Here is a 24,391-nt window from a genome sequence, read left to right on the forward strand (position 1 = left end):
GAAATCAAGGACTGCATTCATCCTGTGCAACTACTGCTTTTAAACTCATCAACTCAAACAAATAGTGCCAATCTGAACCAAGCATAGGGTGTGGATATACTATAATTATATGAGTTACATGATCCACACATTTTGTGTCCTCGTTATCTGGAGTTATGGCCCCTTAGTCTTTGTTGTATCACAGTGAAGGAGGTGTCCACTTTTAATGGCTAAATTGTCAGTTTTGTCTCCTATTTTTTTTAAATCTATTTTTAGACTTTCTAAGTCACCACATTATAAATACCCCCCCCCCACCAACCTTCAAACTTCTTTTTAGTATCTTATCTTCCATTTACATCTTTTCCAACTTTCATCTGCACTATCATTCATTCATCCCTCTCCCCCCCCCTTCCCCCAAAAAAGAGAAATATGCATATGGTGTAGGTCAGTGTGGTGTATGTAACTGTCCTTTAGGTATTCCTTGTAAGGGAACTTAACTAAAAAATTAAAGGTCACATTATATATATATATATATATATATATATATATATATATATATATATATATATATATATATATATATATATATATATATATATATATATATATATATATATATATATGATAAAATCACACGGGAAAAGGGAAACAACGGAGCACCTTAGCTTTCGTCTTTATTCAAAACATCTTCACACTATATTGTGATTGGATGGCATCAAGGGAAAGGAGAATCTGTTTCTGCTTTTATTCCGTCCCCTTCCTCTAGCATAACAAGAAAGGACGAGGAAGAATTAAAAAACGATAGTGAGCTGGATAGATGAAGGAAGATTGTGTGTACAGTATATGAAAGAGAGGATATTACAGTTGATGAGTCTATGCAGAGACTAGTGTTTAAAGGGAGGTTGTTCTTTTGGCTGTAAGACTAGTGGCAGGAAGAGATGCACTGTTGAGAAAATTGGCAGTTGGAGCTTTCCTTTCCTCAGCAAGTAAAGTCTCCCATGGACATTCCAAAGATTTATAAAACTTTATGGTATTGTATTTCTTAAAAAAAATTAAGAAAGGACAATATAATTTGAAGAACATTGTTGCTAATGAATAGACGCAGATGACACTGACAAAGCAAATTAGATAATTAGTTTAGAAATTTCAGTAGAGTGTTTTACATTCTAACCTGAATAATTGATGTATAACTGTTTAAATACTCAGTACAGTATTGCACATTAAACTTAACCTAGCCGATTGAATATTAATTATTGCAAATTAAAGTTAATTATAAAATAAATAATATAGTAGAGGGAATAACAAACAAATAAAGAGCTGAGAAGAGTAAGGTTGATGCAGGGAAGTTTAGTACTGTAGATGGAATTGATCCCCTTTGAATTATTTGCATTCGGACTCTTGAGTACATTTGTAAGTTTGCTCGCAAGTTCATCATTCATGTCACTATTTATGTCTGCCATTATGTTATATTGTAACAGTTTCTCTTTACTGTCCTCTATGTTTCTTGCCTGTGTAATGTATTTATGCTCTTGTATCATTACAAGGTACCATAGTTGTTGAATATATCATAGGCTACATAAAATATGACAAGCATGATGTAATGTAGTTGTGTCAAAGTGGTGCATGCTTTATTGTTTAGTTCAGATTGGAAACATTTACTGATTTCTCATATACTTATTATAAACAAATGTATAGAGGTATACTATTGCTCTACAGCCTTAGAATTAGAAAGGTGTTTTATTTATAATTAACAGGAAGGATAATATTGGGAAGACAGTTTTGTTATGAATAACTCCCAGGTCAAGATCACAGTGGTCACAAGTCAGTTGTGGGCCTTTTGCATTACTGGCCTGGTGCCGTGGGGAGGAAGTGTGTACCCTGATCAAGATCATAACTGAAGGACTAACCTCACATTGATCATAGGGTGTATTGTGCATATTGATACACCTCTCTTTTTCTCCCCCTCCCTCCATTCTATTGACTATGCCAATGGTGGGATTTGTAAGCGATTCATGAAAAGGACACAGCTTAAAATGGGAATTAGTGTAATGGATATACCTGTAGGTGAAGATTGCTGTCTTACTATTAATTTAGGTTACGTTGTTCAGACAAGTTTGCATATGGTGTTGGTGAACCACTTTCTATTATCAATGATCAGTATTCCTCCTGTACCCAAGATAGCTCTCTCCCTCCTTGGTGTACAGTGACTAGAGTCAAGAGCAACACAGACCCCACCTCATTTGCTCTCATGATTGGTAGCTGACTTGGTATCTACATATTTTAATCAGGGTAATCATTTATGGACACCCTGTACTTTTCAAGCTGGAATGTACATAAATTTTTCAAAGTATTTAGAAGGACCTTTTAACATTTATAATTATTAAGTGTTACCTTTGATTATTATATTGTACACACTCCTGATATCTCAGTCTCATAGCACTTTAGTCAGTACCCATGCAGGGGGGGGGGGGATGCTGTCTGGTTGTCTTTTCCACATTCCTGTTTTAAAACTATAGTAAATGAAAAATATAGTTATACATATGATTGCAAGTTTTAGAGGTAATGTCTGTTACAGCTTTAAGAATGAATGAGTGATTGGCAATTGAAGGGAAAGGGCATGAAAGAGTGAGATTTAGATTACCATGACAGATTACTTATTTTAATATTCATTTTAAATCACCATTACTGTACATCAATAGACTCTGCTCATTTCTCCCACTCCATTATGCTTAATATGGTATTATCTGACAAAATGCCATTTTTCTTGCATGCACCCATAAACCAACTGAGTTGATCTGTTAGATTACTTTGGTAAAACAATCAACATCCACTACCCATCATACCAACAACCTTTAAAGGATGACTATGTGTGACACTTGATCTTGAGAAGCAGGAAGTCTTGTAGCTCCTTATGCATATAGTATATCCAGTTAGCACACTTGGCATTTAGGCTGGTTTCATTTCTTGGTCAGTCTGCCATTTTGAAATTCAGTTCCTAGTTGACTGGCATCAAAGGAAACACGTACCCCCTGTACTACCAAGTGGATACAATACTTAAGTTTCTTTCTTAAGAATCATTAGTTCATTTCCAGGGCACTCTCATCCACCCAGCTGTGAATGGGTACCTGACTTTTGGGGAAGTGAAGATGGTCAAGTGTTGTGCATGCCTTACTGCCTCCATGTGTAGCAAGAAAAGTCTTAGTATTCAGTTTGTTGTATCCAGACTGCCTCCCATAGTTCATTAGGCCTATGAGACTCACTTCCTTTTTCAGTGAATTAGTTCTCCCTCTCAGATTTTTGTACTTAGTAACAAAGATTATATAGACATATACCATAAATTGTATGGTATACAGGTATACATATTTGAAAGGTTAAGGAAAAACCCACCGTGGTGATATAAACCAAGAAAAATACATTATACTCGTACAGTAGTACTGTACTGTACTAAGAAAATCAAAGGTTAGGAAATTGCTTTGAGTTTTGCTCATAAAAACATTGATAGAATAGAAGAATAGAAAATGTGTTGGTAGATCTCACCATGAACTCACAGCTGTACACTGGGGGGTGGGGGCAGAGACTGTTCTGTTGTCAGTCAGATTTTCTTTTCTTCTCCTTAGTAATTAAAAGTATTTCTTGTAAACTCACCAGTTGTGTTGCATGTTACATGTTTAGTTATTATTCCTTTGGCTATGATTATTTTTTACAATACCTTGCTGTATCAAGTAATTGTTTTATGAAAAAAGAAATTTTTTAATCAGTCACCTAGTATTTGAGTGTCATTTTAGCAAACTGCTCTTATATCCACATTATGTTTAATTGGAAAATTGCTTTACTGATAGTTTTAGTTGAATAAATTTTTTTGTTACATAAAGCAAAGTTTCAACAATTTGCTTATTGCTATGAAGTCTCATATTTAATCATCAAACTTTTTAAATTTAGTCAAATCATAGAACAAATTTTATAGTATAACAAATCCTGGAAGAAATTTTCAAAGATTTATAATGTAATTTTTTCAACAGGTTGAGTGGGGCTGGAACACCTGGTGGCGGTAATGGAAGTGGGGGGTTTGGAGGCTACAAAAGTGGAGGCGTAACCACTCCAGGGAGTGTACCTAGCTTACGATTAACAGGAGTTGCTGATGGGCACCCCCCTTCAGTAGACTCCCCTGCATCTATAACACCATCACCTCTTCCTACACCTCATTCACAACCTTCATCTGTGCCTCATCATGGTAGGTTTTCATTGTTGTAGGTCAAGTGGGACCTCATATTAACTAACCAAAACCTCTAGGATTGTGGCCCATTTAGGACTTTACCACAATACAGTACTAATGGTTAGGCTAGGTTGGAACCCTGTAGGGTTAAGGCCTATTAGGACTGGGGTCTATTTAATGTGCCACCAGTTATCACAATGACTATGGAAAGGACTTGACAACTTTTGTTAACTTTCATTGAAACCACTGTGATAATGTAAGACAGGTTAATGTTGCATAAGGGTAGATTCTCTGAGCATTCCCAAAAAGGGTGACAAGATGAGCTTGGAACAAGAACTTGCAACATATTCCAGTAGAGTACCACCTATGGCACAGGTTGTATGTGGTGTCAGTTTTTCATCTGTTCTCAAGTTTTTAACAAATATTATAGGCTGTGGTGGATGTGAAGTATGTAGTAATATAATAAGTAAGGATGTGATGTATAAAAATCTGTGATTGAAAACTTTGTGGTGCTATACCCAAATTTGGCCAAAAATATGAACCATAGATAGAAGAGACCCTTTCCCTTTCCCCGTGATAATTCTTCCACGTTTTTGTTTTTTTAAATCATGTGTGTAAACGTTTGTTAAGTATTTTACGTGAATAGTAGATATTGCCTAGTTTATTTTGTATACGTAGTTTAATCTAAAAAGTTAAATATCTCTTCTCCACAGACCCCACCATGCCAACATTAAGTCCTCACCCACCACCATCTAATACATCAGTTGGTGACCCTTCTACTCCTGCACCCCTTGATTCACTAGATGTGAAACCCAACATCTCAGACCTCATGGGTCCAAAATCTGAATCTTCGCCTAACAACCAGGTGAGTAAACCTTGGAAATCAAGAAAGGCAACATTTGGCCATTCTCCAAAGAAAAGCTTCCAGAAGTAACAGTTGGTAAAGATTTATAGTAGTTAACATAACTTTTTCATACCTTAAAAAATAAAAATCTATGAAATGAATATTGTGAATATGTAGGAATGGACAGAAATATGAAATATAAAATGATGATGTAAGGGAATGTTAATAAAGAAACTCAGAAGAAATGTGTGGCATTAAAAAAGTCCTTAAGCAACAAAGTGGATAAGAGTGTCATGTGACAGTACAGTATTATTATGAATTAGTTTACAATTTTTTTTTATTTATTTATTTTTTTGATATTGCCACTTACAGCAGCTAGTTTATTGTGCATACCATACTCATCCTGTGAGCAGTAGTGCAAAAGAATTACAAAGTAGAGTTCACAAAAGGTCTATAACTATCCCCCATGGGCAGGATATTATGGCATTGAATGTTAAGAGTATTTCAAAGTAGTTTGATGATTCCATATGGTGTGCTCAGTGAATTGCTTGGAAGTGTTGTGAACAGTATGGAGATTAATGATTCATTTTGTGCACAAGTTCAGAATATGAGAGAGTGTGTTCAGAGTGTTACAGATTTGCTTTTTAGTAATTTTCTGTTGTTTTCTGTATTGTTCCTGTACTTTTCTTCTTTTGTTTATTTCTCTCCTGATCATATCCTCCTCTTCATTAAGTTCTCATTTTTTATGATCATAGGCCACCACTTGTGGCAGCTGAGAGGCAGTTATAGATGTTTGTTTAATGATCACTATTCCTTCTGGTTACTTATCTTGAATGTTCTTTCCAATTTATACTTAATTTTGAATTATAGAATTTTTTTTCATTTTATTCAGCAAATACAAAGAATTATTGTTGAATATTAATGACGAGATTTTTCACGAACATTAACTTTTACAGGGTATGTCTCCGTATGCTGGAGGTGACAGAGGGAATGGCATTGAATCAAACGAGACCAGCAGCAGTTTGGGTGGAGTTGGAAGCAGCAATGGGTCTATAAGAGGGTTGAAACGACCATCTCTTCCTGGCACTGACTACCATTCCCTTTTGGAATTGGAAAAACCCAGCACCGTCCTGTATGACTACACCAAATTAAATGCTTGGTTAGTGTTACTGTATATTTGTTGTTACTTAACTTTTTGGTGTTGAAAAGTTGCACCCCTCTGCTTGTTAACATTTTGGTGTCTGCTTGTTACTCAATAATTTAGTATCACAGTTGCAGAATGGCAAGTCTATCAGGGATAACAAGATTGAAACCAAAGCAAAAATGTAATTGAACTTTTTTACAGTACTTATTCAAATTAGCAAAATTTAAAATTATTAAATGAATGCTCATCATAATGAGGGAAACTATCTACATAGAGTAATGTGTATTCCAATTTCCTTTCAGGCTTCATCATCCTGTTAAGAAGTTTAAACCAACAGAACCTAAAGTTGAAGAACCTCTCTGGCCACCATACAGACCAGCTCACATCCAGGAACACATGGAACCTTTTAGACCAGAGATTGGGCAAGAGGTAAGTTACTTATAATTACATTGTCGTAAATCATCCGAAGACGATGATAGCACTTATAGGGTTAAAGTACAGTATGTAGTTTAGACTTGTGTAATGGAACAGCTAATGGATGTATCTTCAGTGACATAAGAGTAATTAATATATCAAATTTGTTTTCTAATCAAATATGTGTTACCAGATTCCAGAAATGAATGGGTTACCTGCTAATCGTCCATGTGGTATCAAGAGACAAGCTGACCCATATGACTTTGATGATGACCTTGGATCTGGCACCACTCAGGAGGCATATAAACGAAAAGATGGGCTCGATAAAGAGGAAGCTAAAACTCCTGGCAGTGTTCGGTCATCACATGACCCTCATTCTCCTTCTCAACCAAAGAAAACTGGAAATTTGTACACAATTGAAGGACTTCAGCCATCTTTATCAGATCTGGATGAAATCTTTGATTCAGATTCTGCTGCAGATGATGTAAGCATAATCATTTAAATTATTGCTAATATATAATGAAATCAGTAGCAGTTCCACTTTTTATCTCTTGAGATTGTTTCAATTGCACAATATTAATGAAACATCTCATTTTGTATGTTTCTTTTTTCTCTGAAGTCAGGTAATGTCTATAGCTTTAAACACTTTTTTTTTTGCTTCCTTTTCATTATCCTTAGAATACTACCATCTAAATATGTGCATCCATATGGAAAATTTTCTTAATCATCTACAATATCCATTTGTCAAACTCATTCCATTCTCTTGTTTGTACCTCACATATTCCCGTTTTTTGTCTATGTTTGTAATTTTCACGTTTTTCCGTTAGTGTTTAAATATTACATTAATACATTCATTGCATTCATTATGTTTTTCATCATTTTTAAATGGGTGTAACTATTGCTACCTTGCCAGTATAACATAATCATATTCGATCATTTAACCTCAAACCAATTGCCTACTCAGTTATTTCTTAGAGATACAGACTATACTCTCCAGTAGAAGCCTTTTGCTGCCTATGGTATCATTGTGTCTGTTCTTTACATCCTGATTTCTTTCTTATAGGTCTCTGCATAAAGTTAGTAATAGAGTGAAATTTCATTGTTGCAGTTTTCACATAACATCTGTATTTCAGCCCACATACCCAGACCATACTCCACCTGGGTCTAATAAACCCTCTGGAGGACCTGACGACACTGCTGCCGTCATCAACAATAAAAGTAGTGGAGGCGGCAATAACAAAGCCAGTGTGAATGCAAGTCTTGTGGAGCTGACCAAGATGTTTCCAACACCCCCGTCCCATGAGCACAACCCTGACCATGATACTGCCTTGGATGATGCAGCATCGCAGGTCATCACAACCAAGCAAGAGCGTATTGAGGAACCTAGGCTCCTGCACACACACGAACTTTCTGGTATCTCTATTAAAGAGGAACCAACGCAGACCCTTGCTGTCTACCGACCTCCTTCTGTGTCAATGTTTGTTGGGTCAACAAAATATGCTCCACTAACAAACCTTCCAAGTCAGGAACATAAAACAATTATCACTATTCCAGAAGATTGGGTGTACAAGCCTTCTTGGCAATTTCCAGTCTCAGACAAGCCTCATGGATCAGCTCCTCCTATGGTCCACATGGGGCCCCTCCATGGGGGCCCACCTACTGGTGGCCATGGTCAAAAGGTGGGAATATCTCCCATATCACCCATGCCATCCAGTATTGGGGGCCCTGTGTCAGACAGTGGTCCTGGGTCTCAACGCGGACCTAACAGTGTTGGTGGTCCTGCATCAGCGGGGCCGCCAATTAATTATGAACTACCATCACCGGCGTCCAATCAGTCATCTTACCTCAACAAGACACTGCCGTCGGTAGAGCCTCCTACACTGGGGCTTAACCAAGTACCTGAAGCTAATTCCCTCATTGTTAATATTGCACTGCAAGATTCTAGTGTCAACCTGTTTAGAGATCACAACTTTGACTCTTGCACAATGTGTGTGTGTAATAACATCCAGAAAAATGTAGGCAATATTCGTGGCAATGATGGAACACTCTATTTGCCACCCACACATCTGAGTGTGGAGGAAGAAAGTATTAAGTGTAATTGTGGTTTCTCTGCAATAGTTAATAGAAGGTTAGCCTTTCAGGCTGGGTTGTTTTATGAGGATGAAGTGGACCTTACTGGCCTCCATGAGGCTCTAGCAACTGAACGCAAGAAACAGTCCTTGCTCTTGCTTATGGACAGTAAAGGTGCAGACAATCCTGACCGTGAAACCAGTATTCTAGATCAGATACCTCAATCTATGTTTCGTCTCTTGCAAAGCCAGTGCTTAGTAACGTTAAGTACTCCATCTAGTGTTATATATAGATCAACAACAGTGTACCAAAATACTAGACGAGACATCTTGCTAAACTTAGTAGATTATAAGGATGGAAATGAAATTGCATGTATGGCAGTTGAACAGTCTAGGGGAGCAAACCTTGGTGATAGTGAAAGTGGCCCCCCAGCAATCAGACTTCAGTGCATGCACAAATGGTGCTATTACCAGTTTGATGGTCCCAGATGTTCTAAGGATATTGTGCGGTGCATGAAGGCCCTCCAGCCTCATTTACAAGAAGCTATACAAAAGAAAGGAAGAAGAGTCAATTGGGAACCAGTGTTCAGTGTTGATGGTCCTCTCACTTGGCGACAGTTTCATCGTATGGCTGTGAGAGGCACCGAGGATATGGCTGAACCATTGCCTATTCCCATGCTGTTGACTGGTCATGATAGAGACTGGTTGTCAGTAGCACCACAATCACTCCGACACTGGGAAAAGTTACTCCTAGAACCATATTCTCAACAGCGGAATGTTGCCTATGTTGTGGTTGCCCCAGACAACGAGTTTATTCTCAATCATGTACGCACCTTCTTCAAAGAACTGTCTTCAATATATGAGGTTAGTGATATGTTTTTTGAAGTATTGAGTGTTGTGTAATTTTATTCATAAAGTCAACAGTTTCATAATGAGGTTAGTTGATATTGTTCATGTATTAAGTTGATGTACAAATTTTATCTTTGTAATTAATTTCTGGTACTGTAAGAAGAAAACTGGTAAGCTTCAATTATTGTTGAAATCAAACATCACCTTTAATCAGTGATGTCTAATTTTCCTTCCCTTTTCTGCCCTTTCCTAATAATGATTGCCTTGAATGTGACTAAAGCTAAGAGATAGCAGATCACACACAAGCTTTTCCCACTCTTTCTTCTCCAGAAAACTAAGTGTTAGCAGGTCACATATGTAATAATTTCTTTTGTCCAGAACCTTAGAAACACTGTAGATATTAAAGAACTTTGGGAATTATTGACTGATGATGGGTAAATGGAGAATCTCTCTCGCTCTTTATAATTCTTGCCACTGTTCATGGTATTGAAGAAAATATTGCAAGAGATAAGGGTGCAATATCTTTAGATGAAGTGAAATTTGGGCTGTCAAGTGAGGTGGCTTATCCCCATCATTGTACAACATTTTGGAATATATTATAACCTTGCATACACAAACTATATTTGGCCACCATATGTTTGAGAATGAAAAAGGTCACCTAACCACAAATTGTATATATTTTTGAAAGTGATATTACTTTTTTTAATACATTATTTGAACAACACATTGTGATATCTTACAACCTTAAATGGGGAGGAGGGGAGAGATGACTTACAAAATTATTATACAGTACGAATAGGGGGGGGGGGTTAATAAACAACATTTGTTGCATACACATAACCTCCATCAGCAGGGATTGAACCCAGGCCACAATATGGGAGACAGGATTACTAGCAATTAGTTATGGTACCAAGTGTCCATTCTTAAAAAGGACCAATTTGACTGACTTTTAATGCCTTTTTATCCTATTGGGTATCAGTTTTTTTTTGTTACAAAGAACTACATTAAAAAATGAAGTACCAAGTGGTTTTATGTATGGTATTTACTTGCCAAAGCAGACCAAATATACCTTTTACAAGTTCTGCCATCTGCTTGATCACTAGGAACACCACCACCAGCCGAAAAACAAAAATGTTAATTGTATACATTCTGAAGCTCATTCAAATTTTCTGTGTCTTGCACTCTCAATGGTAGTGTATCTCCCTCTAAAACTCTCATAAGGGCATAAATGTTGCAAACAATAGCGAATAAATAATTGATAAAACAAAAATATTACACTATCCCACTTACGGCTAGAGTAGAAGATTATGGAAATGTGCCAGTGCATTTACTTGTCTCTAGTGTACAAATTTCACAATGTGGTGTCCAATAATTAAGGGTTAAAGAGCCATATTCCATGCTAATACAGTTATGTTCAATTAGAGCTTATCAAATCTATTTAAGATTACCTTGTTCAGTGTATTATGTATCATAATTTAGTGGGATTTGTTAGGATTTCCTCAAGACTGGATATTTAGTAGTAGTAGTGCTTCCATGATCATTTTTATGCTCTCAGACTGGAATGCTATTTTTCACACGATTCATTACTGTCACTCAACCAAGCATGATATCCAATAACTTACTGACATGTTATAACATTTCTTTATTGTGTGAGCATGACAACTCACTCATATTAGAAATGTTAACTTGCTAGCCCACTGCCGTGCTTCATTTGTCAGCCTAACCACTCCACTCATCTCTGCAAGGTGAACAGTCCAACCTTCCTTTCAGAGTCTTGACCTATTATTCATTATGCAGAATCTACTTTTTTCTTATCCTCTAAATCTTTCACTCTTCAAACTTCCTTGCAAGTTTTTCTTTCCTAAATTCAGGCAATGTTATGATTGTACTGTATACACTGTATATGATTCTTCTGATTTTTTAAAGATGATTTGATCTCCCTCTATAATAGGTCAAAATTAGAGGCTGACATTCTATTGGCAGCATAAGTTTACTGTATTTTTATATTTAGAATGAGTGATGTTTTATACGTAGCAATTTAATTATCATTGATCAACAATTGTGTAACTGTCAGTGACTGAGAGGGGGGAGAGACTTTAGGAATATTTATTTTGGGACTATTAAATGTGAAATAAGTTATGAACCACTTAATATTTAATCAAGAAAAAATCTAAAAACAATATACAAACATGTAAGCTTTAATACAGACTAGGATGATTCATGTATTCTTTTCATCCACACTACCTGTGACATGTAATATAGATACAGTAGCCAGCATGGACAAAAATAAAAAATGTGATCATATCTTTATACTTGCTTCATATCTTACTACATTGCAACCATAAAAAAGGTTAAAACATGAAGTTGTGTGACCAGTAGGAACTAAAATTGCTTTATAGATATGTAACATTTTAACTTGCATCTCTTATTCAATGAGTTGTAATGGAGGGGGGAACAGATGCTATAAACTTAAGAAACACAAACTCTGTTATTCCACATGAGTGTTTTCATTTATTCCAATGTGGTTGTCTTGAACACTGGGAAGGAACAGTATGTTTAAGTTAATGAGAAAGAAGCCATAAGAATTTGTATTGCTTTCAAGCAGAAAGGAGATATATATATATATATATATATATATATATATATATATATATATATATATATATATATATATATATATATATATATATATATATATATATATATATATATATATATATATATATATATATATATATATATATATATATATATATATATATATATATATATATATATATATATATATATATATATATATATATATATATATATATATATATATATATATATATATATATATATATATATATATATATATATATATATATATATATATATATATATATATATATATATATGCTGATAACCACAAGGAAAGAAGAAAACACGAAGTTCCCAAGCCCTTTCGTGTAATCCACATCTTCAGGGGTGATTACAGACTAAAGAGAAATACAAAACAAGGTGTATATATACAGAGGAGGGTGAGACCAGGTCCACAATGGTCAGGTATTAGGTAATGACCCTACTAATCTTTATATAGCACCACAATGGTCAGTAGTCAGGTCAGAGGGTAAGGTGACCCAATCGACCGTTGTGGTGCTATATAAAGATTAGTAGATATATATATATATATATATATATATATATATATATATATATATATATATATATATATATATATATATATATATATATATATATATATATATATATATATATATATATAATTTCATCACTTTCAGTTTAATACGTGTGTTGTGTTTTAAGTGGGAGGTGTGGAGGAGAGTGTTTTGATTTAATTTTTTTTTTTTTTTTAGTATCCTGGTAATGTTTATAGATGTGTAACTTGTTTGGCTTAGACTTGGGTGTAATGTTGTATTATTTTTGTGGTACAGTATTTCAACAACTATGCTACCACCTTATGCATTATTCAAACACAAAAGCCTTGTCTCGTGTGGTGTTTTGGGATGATTAATACCCCTTTGAGACCAGTTTGAAGCTTTGTACGCAGTGTCTCAGCTTCACATCTGTAGTTTTGTTTCATTGTTGTTTAAAACGAAATGTGTTTTGCCTTTAACGTATGTCATTCCATCACACTGGTTTCTGTGCAGTGACTTAAGTTTCGTTACACATATCTTCATCACACAAAGTTTGTCACAACCCTAATAAGTGTACTTGCTGGGTACTGTACATTCCAAGTTTCATTAATAAATACCATTTCCTTGTCATATATCTTACTAACAGTTACATTTTGTACCAGCTATTACTGTCAGGTAGTTTATCTATTTTAGTTTCTGTCTATTGGAATTACTGTATCTGCTTATGCTTTTTAGTTGTTTGGCTGATTCTTGCACTGGTGAGGGCATATATGTTTCAAAAACACGAATCTCATAAGTTTATCCTTTTGGCATCAGTGAGGGATGCATTACTTTTCTGTCTCCAAGTTTGTATCTTTGGACATTAAAACACACCTCCTGACATATACTCACCTGTATTAGAGTTGAGGACTGTATCTCAGTTGTCCCTCAATGCATCTTCTAGTTTTTAGGGAGATACAGGTCCACACATCTTCAACACTGTATTTGTTGAAGTCATCAAAACAATGTGTATAATTTTGCCATTTATCTGCATGTTTTGTGTTTATATGACAGTGTATTCATGTTTACTATTTCCTGTACAGTTGTGCAGATTGGGTCGGCACTCACCCATCCAGCGAGTGTTAAGAAATGGAATCATGCGAATAAGTAAAACTGCAGCGTCTAAAGTAGCAAATGAACCTTTAGAAGAATGGTTCTCATTATTGGGTGATTCTCACATGTCCACCAAACTCAAAGTTTATGCCCAGGTAAGATTTTTCATCTTTTTTTTTTTTTTTTTTTTTTTTTTTTTTTTTTTTTTTTTTTTTTTTTTTTTTTTTATCCTGTCTGTTATCATAAGGTTTTAAGATAAACTTGCCTGATAGTTTTCAGTTGTTTGTATGGAGCAAGTCTTGACAATGTTTTAGATATTTGTGAAATATCAGTGTGGGTAGGTCCTTCATACTAAGATGAAATTGAAGAGTTTTTGGTGTAGAATATTTAGTATGCTACTATTTTTAAGGAGGTTAGTCCCTGTTGATAATGATATTTGAATTAATTGAATTTACAGAAACATTGTACAGTACAGCACCTCCTCTTTCTGTAAATGTTCAATTCCTCATACAAACTTGAAAACTTCTGTTAAGGGGATGGCCACAACAGAGAAGCTTCCAGGAGGCTGTCCCATCTAATCATTCCTTTTCTAGCCAGATCCATTCCATCTCTTTAGATACCACAGAGAGAGATTAAAATAAAATAAGATAGAACCCCATTGATAGTGTTGTGGAATTGAGAATGAAAGTTATAGGTGTGCCATATAGTCTTCAGGTTGGCAAGGGAAACAGTGAGGTGGAGTAGAGAATTTATTCCTTACGAGTTTTGACTTAACACTGGTCTTCTTCAGTGGAACAGCCTAAATGCTCAAGGATAAATGTTCTCCTCCAGCTCATTGTTTCCTTTGCCATCACCATATTCAACCTGTCCAAATTTATTGTTCTGTGGCCAAAGTTCAATTTCTTCTAATTTACCTGGTGATGACATAAGATTAGTACAGAGAAAGAGAAAGAAGTAGAACTAGAGTTTACGTGGAGGTGTTTGACCACAGGACACCTCTTCCACTTTCACTCTGTCCCATTCTTCCATTAATTTGTTCAACCTTTTTCTCACTTTTCCCATCATTAGTAAGCTCACTCATCTTCAAGTCAATATTCATCAATAATTTCAAATTGTTCTCTTTATTTTGCAGGTGTGTCGGCACTGGTTAGCACCACACCTAGCAACACTGAACATGGATAAGAGTCTCTTTGAGGTGCCTGGGTCCAGTAAATCCAGTGAAAGGCAAGCTCCTTCACCAATGCCTCCACCGTCATCAGAAAATATGAATAGTACCACTGCCTCAACTACACCAACATCAAATTCTGATCCTGAAGGAACCTATTCTTCATCTTCAACAGTCTCCAACTCGGTATGGATAAATACATCCTTAAAGTTATTACTGAAATTTTAATTCTAGAATAGAGTAATTCACTCATGTGTAGTAAGTACTTCAAAAGTTCTTGTTAACACAAAATGTGTAGCTAACACATTTAACTAATTTCAGTGGGAAATAGGAATTGGGGCTGAAGAACCAAAAATGCCCACTAACTGTATTAAACTATGGTAAATGCTACAGAGCTTGAAAAAGAAAATGCAATATTTGTATACACAATTCATGTACAATATTCCACAAAATAAATAAGGTACATATGAAAACTGGGATGATGATAATAATGTATGTATGTAGCGACACATTACCTGGTAGTGTGCTAGGCTAGTGGGCAGTGTCTTGAGTGTCATGTTTTGTTCCATCCTCCACTGCTTTATCCCTTGCTTCCACATCCCCTGTTGTCTCGTTCCTGGCTGTCTCATCTTTGCCGACATGCCACTGTGGTTGCACTTAAACCAACTGAAAGGGGATAAACATTTCTTACGTGTGCAGGACTTATCGCAGAGCAGGGGTAGACAGACTTTTTCAATATCAGTTAATTTCTTCAAGTCCCTCTTATCACTGTTTATTAGTTATACTTAGTTAAAAGGTGGTGTGGGGAAAATATGATTACTGTATATTAAACTTTCTTCATTAATGACTAATGATCTCAAAACTTTGACCTTATCTCTATTGAACTTATTATTTATCTTTGCAGCAGCAGGGAACCATCACTCTTGGAGCTGGTGCTAGTCTGAACGAAGTTGATGAGGATGATTCCCCTCCACCTGCTATCCTGGTTTACCTAGTGGACCCCTTCAATGTAGGACAAGACCACCCAGATATGCACCGTCTGGTCACTCTAGGATTGCTCCGCTGTTATGAACATATGTTGGAAGGACTTCCAGAGAATATGCAGAATAATGTTTATCTCCAGGTATATCATAGTACAGTATATGATTCTTTGTGCCTAACTATGAAGAGGCATTAATTAGTGTTGTGTGTCTCTGTCCATATGTGCTAAATTTACTTAAATTTAACACTCGTGGTGATATAGACTTAAAACTTAAAAAGTGCACACCTGCATAATGATGACTAGCAACACAAGAACTATGCTGTGACGTACAATTGCACACATTTTGACCTTAGTTGAGTTTTTGGTTAACCTTTACTTTTAATTAATTTTGAAAGGTTAACCTTTAGTTATTTTGTAATTTAGGGCAGCTGTTTTTCACACACATTTATAAAGTTTTATAGCAAGATATTAAGCACTTAAAAAAATTCACACTTTGAAAAGTTACGTTCACATTTGAAATCCCTTTTTTTTTCAGTTTGTGATAAAACATATTGGCTGAGAGTTATAAGGGTTTAGTTGCTTGTGGGTTGATGGAAAGGACCATAAATGTATCCTAAAATGTATATAATACATTGTATGGTTAAGTGTTGACAGCCATACTTTGAATACAATCATAGTCTTTGGTTAATAATTTTTATCTCCTTTCAGATCGTTTCGTTGGAAAGCATCCTCGAGTTAGCCAGTGATTCACATGACCGATCTCGTCACATAGACCAACTTAAGTCATTGGCATTTTCAGTGTTCATGCAATGCAGAAGAACTCTCAGCCATAATGCAGTAGTTAAATCACTCACGGGCTTTGGGCCTGCATCTGTTTATGATGGATTTCTTAAGCCCAAGGAAGCAAGTGTAAGTTCTACATACGTTTTAATCTATATCTCGACAGTAAGCAAGTGTGTATTTGTAGACTTGTGTACATTTAGTCTTGGCCCTTTCCTTTTATTTTCTACTCATCAAGCACCTCCCTTTATATCATTTCCTGCCTTTTTTTGAGGATTCTCTAATACTTGGCCAACTTCACACAAGACTGGGAGAGATATAAAGTTAATAGACAGTATCTTTTGTCAATATTAACCAGTTCCCCTCATAACCCATCACATATGTACAGGTGTTTTCCCATTTCCATGTGATATAAAAGCTTATACAGGTTATACCTCTCTAGTCTGGCAACCTCGGGACCTGACCGGTGCCGGACCATGGAAATTTCCGGACCATGGAAATTCACCCGTTTCCTGGATAGATAGTGACTTGTGCTTACGCTTGGAAGCACTAGCACCACTTTTTCTGCTTCGTGGTCTCTTTGAAGACATATTGAAGGGTTAAATGTCATACAGTAGCTTCTCAAATTTTGTGAGTTTTTAATTCAACGTTTTTTATTGGAGCACACCAAAAAAAAAAACAATTAAAAATTTTGAAGGCGGAAACTCGAATTTCGACGGGTTTGAACGGCTCACCAACGTTCAGATGTGCACAATCGTGTAAACAGCGTCATTTCTCTAATGTACAAAGGATTCATTATTGTTTATTACTGAATGTCTTTTTGATTGAATTAATGTTTGTGTGCAAAATGAGCAATGCAATTCATTAATAATACGTAGAATATTAAAACACACGAGGAGACGAGACGGCTTTGTTTTCGTTGTTTACAAAACCAGTGACTGACTGGTTCTACATATAAAACTGAAGAAAATAAGACCCTGGTTGTAGCTGTAGTAAAATTAATATGGTTGTTTTAAGTTATGTTATTTAATGTTAATAAATGGAACAATAGAAGTAACTAATGATATGGTAAAGAAAAAAAGAGAGATCGCGTATGTAAGTGTGCACACGTGAAAACATATCGTCATTACTCTACATAAGAAAATGAAAGCAACACTTAATTAACATTCATATATATTTTAATTAATGTTTCTGAATTTTTTTTTATTGAATTAATGTTTGTGTGTGCAAAATGAACAATACAATTCATTAATAATACATGGAATATTAAAACACACGAGGAGACGAGATGGCTGCTGGCATTGTTTTCGTTAATGCTTACAAAACCCGTGACTGATTGGTTCTACATATAAAACTGAAGAAAATAAGACCCTGATTGTAGCTGTAGTAAAATTAATGTAAAAAATTTAATATGGTTGTTTGAAGTAATGTTATTTAATGTTAATAAATGGAACAATATAAGTAGCTAACCATTAATGGTGAAGAAAAAAAAGTGAGACTGCACGTATGTAAGTGTGCACATGTGAAAACATATCGTCATTACTCTACATAAGACTATGAAAGCAACACTTATTTACTGCTCGTATATATTGAAGGGTTAAATGTTGTACTCTGTATAGACAAGCAGAGAGAGAGAGAGAGAGCAGCCGAACTGCCGGATGTAAACAAACCTTAATTTCCCGCGGCTTTGTTTTTTTTTTACGGGGATTAGCCCACCCGGGCATAGGTCACTGACCAACATTGGGGCCTGAGGGGCGAAAATTTAATATACTCCTGTAATAATAATAATAATTCAGATAAGTTATAAAAAAAAAAGAAAAAAAAAAGAAAAGAGAGAGAGAGAGAGAGACAGAGAGAGAGAGAGAGAGAGAGAGAGAGGCTGCCTATCTACCTATTGGACAAACTAAAATAGTTCCGGACCACGGGAGTTTCCGAACCACAGAATGCCGGACTAGAGAGGTACAACCTGTAGCATAAAACACAAGTGATCGCGGGCCCTTCGTGCCCGGTGAAAATTTGAATGCTCGTGCTTGGCTAGCGCGCAACCGCCGTCCGGCTGACAGCGTACAGCGAATGAGGGTGAGCCGTGTCCGTAGACTTGCATAGTTTTCCAGCGCAAATAAAATGGTTAATTAATGCCTTCCTAAAGAAACCATCGACATGGGACCAGGTTTGTTCCACTCTACGAATTTTTTGTGATTTTTCCACAAGTTTGATGAAAAACGATTGTGCCGTTTCGGCTGGCCAGAACAGACAGACAGACACACGGCTATTCCTATGGTATATTAGATAACCCTAAATGGCAGTGACAGGTGTGGACTAAGCACTATTACAGCACAAAGGAGTGAAGGTTATTTGTAGAGGATATGTTGAAGAACCTGGGGTTTATACTGCACAGTCTTGCAATACTTGTTATAAAACTTCATTTATTTTAAACCTGCATAGTACTTTATTATGTCATATAACTCTTTAAATTAGTAATTTGCTCTGGTTTGTGCTAATAAGAGGGCTCCACTGTATGAAGTTCACTAAAAAGGTTAGTATTCGGCCTACTGAAAATGTGCCCTTGGAATAACATCGCACTTTTTTTGGAACGCATCTACGACTTACATCACCGACTTGCTGTATAATTATTACTCTAGAATATATTTACAATGTGATTCAGTAAGTATTTGCTCCATTTTAAGGAAACAGATTGGAAATGCTGATACGGGCAGTGGTTTCAGCCATCAAACAAGGTGGCCGAAGCCACTGCCCTTATCAACATTTCCAGAGGTCACCTGATTGACCTTTCACTACACCCTGCAGCTGACCCGATCTTTACATAGTGCATGGGTTTGCCCAAGTGAACAGTGCTGATGTTCATGTTAATAAAGATGGCGGCAGTGCAGGCACCAGCATTGGCGTCTTTCTTCACCTTATCTTTATAAAAAAAATAAGAGAAAAAGTGGTATTGAAAATCTGAATAGGAAATGTGGTATTCCTCCACCTGCTTTTTTTTATTTTTGAGGTAAAAAATAAATTGTTTAAAGATTTTTCATTAGGTGACTGGTTAACCTTGGCTACTCCTTTGCTTTAAGTGAGTGTTCTCATCCTCAAAGGATTAACCTTTGCTTCGTAAGGTGCACAGTGAGTTTTGGAGACATTGAGTATCTTATAAGGCAGAAAATACAGTAGCCCACTTTCAGCCAAATATTATGGTTGATTGTTGTTGGTACAGAATCATTAACATGGTAAATAAAAAAGTAATTACTTTATGTACACTGTGATTAACAATAAAACAATGTAAAAATTATAAAATACTCAAAACTAAGACTGTGGCTACAATAGGTTCTATAGAGAAGTGGAAGCCCTCAGCATAACATAGAAATTGGAAAGTTTAAATATATGGCATGCAAATAAAAAGTGTAGACCCTGTGATATCATCTAGTACTGTACTATAAAATGTAGACCCTGTGGTAATTGACATCAGTGTTAAATTATGTCAGCTTCCTTTAACATGGGTCTTTCTTTCTCCATGCTTTTTTCAGGCCACCTATTAATTTATTTCCTTCCACTGCTCTGGTTCAATTCATCAATATCTATTCTGTTTTTTCTCCTAAACAGAATATATAAACGAATATTATTTATGATATTGCAATATTGTGCATGAGTGAACAAATACCAGTACTGCACTGTACAGTACCGGTATTTGTAAGATGGTGTACAGGTAACACTCTTGATGGATACTGTATTGGTAGATAATTTATATGTTTGCCAAGGAAGAGCAAAGAAATTCAAGGTCAGAGTTTTATATTGGGAAGGGGCTTTTGTGCTCAAATAAGGAAAAAATTAAAATATTACTGGGATTTCACATATTGTGATGAGGAGAGTGTTTATGGTAAAGTTTACAGTCATTTTATTTTATTTTCTCTTTAAGTTTCATATATTACTACTGTGTTATTATTTTAACATTGTTTTTGTTATTTTTCCTAACAGCTTGCTGTGGAAGAAAAGCGTTTGGCTCCATATCATATCTTCTCTCCTGCATATATTTTGGCTCCCATCAAGGAGAGTCGTGGTACCTACAAAGAAGCTCAAGAAGCTTTAGGAGTACCACAGGAGAAGTCCACCATACTAAACTGCACCTACTGTTTGTCTGAAGATCAAAGATGGCTACTGGCAACAGCTACAGATGAACTGGGAGAAATCTTAGAAACTGTTACCATCAGCATAGAAATCCCTAATAGGTAGGTTTCTGCTGACCAGGACATGATTATTTTATATAGTAGTATTATGATAGAAATAATGCAGTCAAATATTTGTCTGTATTTATGATTATAATGGGCTGTATATTCATTAAGCTCTTGGTATTGACATCTCTTGACACGATCGTCGTTGCTCAAGGTAATGGTGACATCTTTGCATTTTACATTTACAAGTGAAAACTGTAACAAATTTATACAGTTTTCACTTGTAAAAAAGATAATGCAACCGACTACTGTTTAATTGTTTCATATTGCTACTTCCTCTCTCCCTCCCCGTGATTTATTTTACCAACTTAAGCCACAGTCACTTGAGGTCTTTTATGAGCAATTTCTGGAATAAAAGTTAATTTGAAAAATTTTTCTGACATTCAATCATGATGTCAATTCTTGATGATTTCGAGCAAGATTCCCAGGTTAAAACGTGGCTAATACTATATTTAATGGCATAACGCTTATTTGTCAAGTATTTACATAAATATATAACATTGGTTAATAACATTATGTACAAAATGTGGTTAATAACATTATGTACAAAATGCACTAACAGTTTTTTAAGACAGAAATTTGGAGGCTGATTTGATCATAATAGGTCTTGTGTGACCTCGGCTTTAATCTTATCTAGTTACTCTTGTTATTGCTTATTTCTCAACCGTTAATTTTTCTCACTTCACTTTAAATTGTTTATGATGTGTGAATGATATTATCTATCCACCCATATTTTTAGCAAAATAGAATGTAGAATTCCTTGCTTCCTGTTTAGTGATTGAGAATGGTTACAGTAAGCAGGATGCTTATTAGCATTTATCACACCCTGCAGTGATTGTGGTCATGGCAATCACAGTGTAGGGATAGTAGGAGGTGTATAGGTATTAATTATTTTCATGATTTTATTCGTAGAACAAGAAGAAAGAAAGCCTCTGCCCGTCGTCATGGACTGAAAAAATTAATGGATTGGATTTTAACTGTCATGTCCATTGGCATACATCCCTGGCGACTGGTTGTAGGAAGACTGGGCAGAATGGGTCATGGAGAATTGAAGGGTTGGTCTTCCTTACTTTCACGGAAGTCTCTAACCCAAGCATCAAAGAATCTTAAGGAGATGTGTAAACAGTGTGCTTATCTATTTCCTGGAGATGCACCGTGTATACTCTCTGCATGCTTAGTCTCCATGGAGCCTGATTCTTCATTTCGGATGATGCCAGATATGTTTACCCCTGATGAGAGATTTGGTCAAAATAGTCAAAACTGCAGTCTGTCCACACCACAAGATCTCACTTGTACTCATATACTGGTCTTCCCAACATCTGCTACAGCACAGGTATGTATAACAAATATCTAATTTTGTATTAATTATCTTTATTCCTCTCCCACTTTAATGTGGGTTGAAACTAGAGGTATTGAACCCCCTAAGAAAGGCTGGAAATAATGATACAGTATACAGTACAGTGGTCCCTCGGTTAACGAGATTTCGGTTAACGAATTACCTTCCATAAGATTCTTAACTTCGGTTAACGAGCAATCCCTCGACTAACGAGTTTCTTACGAGCCGACCTCCACAAGTTTTAGCTTGCATTTGGCGGTCCACCAGCTGTAGTATTAGTCCGCCAATACAGTAATCGGTTCTAGGGCTTAAATTCCTTACCCTTTTAGCAAATATCAAGAAGTTTATACTATTCCATAATTTTAAAAGTTTAATATTAAATTTTTTAGTCATTTTAACAATCATTGAAAATTAAAGGTAGGGTCACTAGTTTGTGGCACGCCATCCAGCCTGCCAACACAGCATACAGGCGTCAGTCTTTTTGTCTTTTCAGTGGAGGTAACATCTTGCTTGAGACTCTTCAACTAAACGCTTTTTTCTGTGTTTACAAGCAAATTATTGGTCATTTTGAAGTTTATTTTGCATATTGACAATATATAATGCAGTGCAGTGTTGATTTAAAGAAAATAATCTTGAATTACACCAAGAGAACTAAAATTTTATGGGTGAAATGGCGCCATGGGGTGACTTCTCTTCCACCCCAATGCCTTCTCTTATCCCTTCTCCTCCACCCCCATTCTAATTCCCATCATCATCCAGGAGCCTTCTACATACACACCTCAAAGTAAGTGTACCTTTCTACCTTTTTTGTTGAATTTAGGCAATTTTCGGTGAGCTGGAACCAATTACCCAAAAACCCATTGAAACAATGGTTTCGGTTAACGAGCAACCTTCTAGAACGGATTGTGCTCGTTAACCGAGGGACCACTCTACAGTATTACTATTTGCATAAGGGGCTTTAGTTACACGATTCATTCATCAGTGAATACCACAAATGTTGCACAATTATGCAGTAAGATGCAAAGACATATTATACAGTACAGTACTTAGTTTTACAATTTATGGATTTCTAAACTTTTATTTTTTCTTGTTCCAGTCAGCACAGCAGAGATTCCACGATGAGCAAGGTTTCCACTTTGAAGGTGCAGAATTGTTACTGCACGATGAAGTTTTAGAGGATGACATGAGTGGTGGTATGGGTGATATTGGCATTGGAATAGGACTAAACATAAATGATATTCTCAATCTTGATACTGGTCCAAATCAAGATGACCAAATGGAAGATGGGAGTGGCCAGCGGGACTCCTTCTCTCAGCCTGGTAGCCCCACAACTGGGGTAGGGGGTAGAACAAGTCCCTCACAATTTTCTGGACAGGCGCGTAGTAATGGGGTTGTTTTAGTTGACCCCCAAGAAGATTCTGGTGGTTCTGTTTTGCAACAACCTCTGGCTCTTGGATATTATGTGTCGACAGCCTCCACTGGACGGCTGCCTAGGTGGTTCTGGTCGTCCTGCCCACATCTTGAATCATCTTGCCCAGTGTTTCTCAAGTCAGCCCTCCACCTCCATTCTCCAGGAATTACACAGTCTGATGATTTCTTGCATAGCACAAATAACAAGGTCCACCCATTGGATTCTTCATACACCACTGATGTTCTCAGGTGAGAGTTCTAACAACACTGATTAATATTTTCATGTAATGTGAAAGAACTTGCTTGTTAAAAAATATTAACAAGTGATAAAAATAGGCACAAAAAGTAACAAGGAAAGGTTATATGTTTACGAAGAAATGAATAAGTAGATGTAGCTATAAGAAAGAATTCTGGTGGATCAATCTCAGAAATGTAGAGGCTAATAAAGATTTCACCCACATTAATCATTTGTGTGATGAGAGAATATGCTGTACAGTACAGCATATATTGTAGAATAACTTAATAACTATAGAGGTTTAAAGATTTAAGAACATTTAATTTTTCATGGGTGGAAAGTAACGTACTTGACATAACTAGAGGATTAAGTGGAAATGTTGATAGCTTTACTTTATGAAGAATGTAATGACAATAAGGATGAGAGGTGTATGGTATGACTGCATGAGAGTGCATGTTTAGCAAGGGGGTAATTAATTGGATCAATAAACATTCTTTCACCAATTAT

The 24,391-nt window shown here is 36.0% G+C and overlaps 1 protein-coding gene across 3 annotated transcripts in view; it reads left to right on the forward strand.

Annotated features, from left to right (window-relative positions):
* The window catches only part of LOC121866513 (mediator of RNA polymerase II transcription subunit 13-like), a 120,255-nt gene that overhangs the window by 92,064 nt on the left and 3,800 nt on the right, over positions 1 to 24,391 (forward strand). For 2 of the 3 annotated variants that reach the window (XM_042366270.1, XM_042366272.1), the window contains 13 exons: positions 3,999 to 4,210; positions 4,906 to 5,057; positions 5,993 to 6,195; positions 6,483 to 6,609; positions 6,788 to 7,078; positions 7,728 to 9,527; positions 13,735 to 13,899; positions 14,877 to 15,095; positions 15,814 to 16,032; positions 16,600 to 16,800; positions 20,650 to 20,900; positions 21,816 to 22,236; positions 23,336 to 23,898. In XM_042366270.1, the coding sequence (XP_042222204.1) occupies positions 3,999 to 4,210; positions 4,906 to 5,057; positions 5,993 to 6,195; positions 6,483 to 6,609; positions 6,788 to 7,078; positions 7,728 to 9,527; positions 13,735 to 13,899; positions 14,877 to 15,095; positions 15,814 to 16,032; positions 16,600 to 16,800; positions 20,650 to 20,900; positions 21,816 to 22,236; positions 23,336 to 23,898 (4,824 nt within the window). The remainder of the gene's footprint in view (positions 1 to 3,998; positions 4,211 to 4,905; positions 5,058 to 5,992; positions 6,196 to 6,482; positions 6,610 to 6,787; positions 7,079 to 7,727; positions 9,528 to 13,734; positions 13,900 to 14,876; positions 15,096 to 15,813; positions 16,033 to 16,599; positions 16,801 to 20,649; positions 20,901 to 21,815; positions 22,237 to 23,335; positions 23,899 to 24,391) is intronic. The other variant, XM_042366271.1, reaches the window with a different exon arrangement.

This window comes from Homarus americanus, unplaced genomic scaffold, assembly GCF_018991925.1.
Source record: "Homarus americanus isolate GMGI-L3 unplaced genomic scaffold, GMGI_Hamer_2.0 scaffold16430, whole genome shotgun sequence".
Lineage (NCBI taxonomy): Eukaryota > Metazoa > Arthropoda > Malacostraca > Decapoda > Nephropidae > Homarus > Homarus americanus.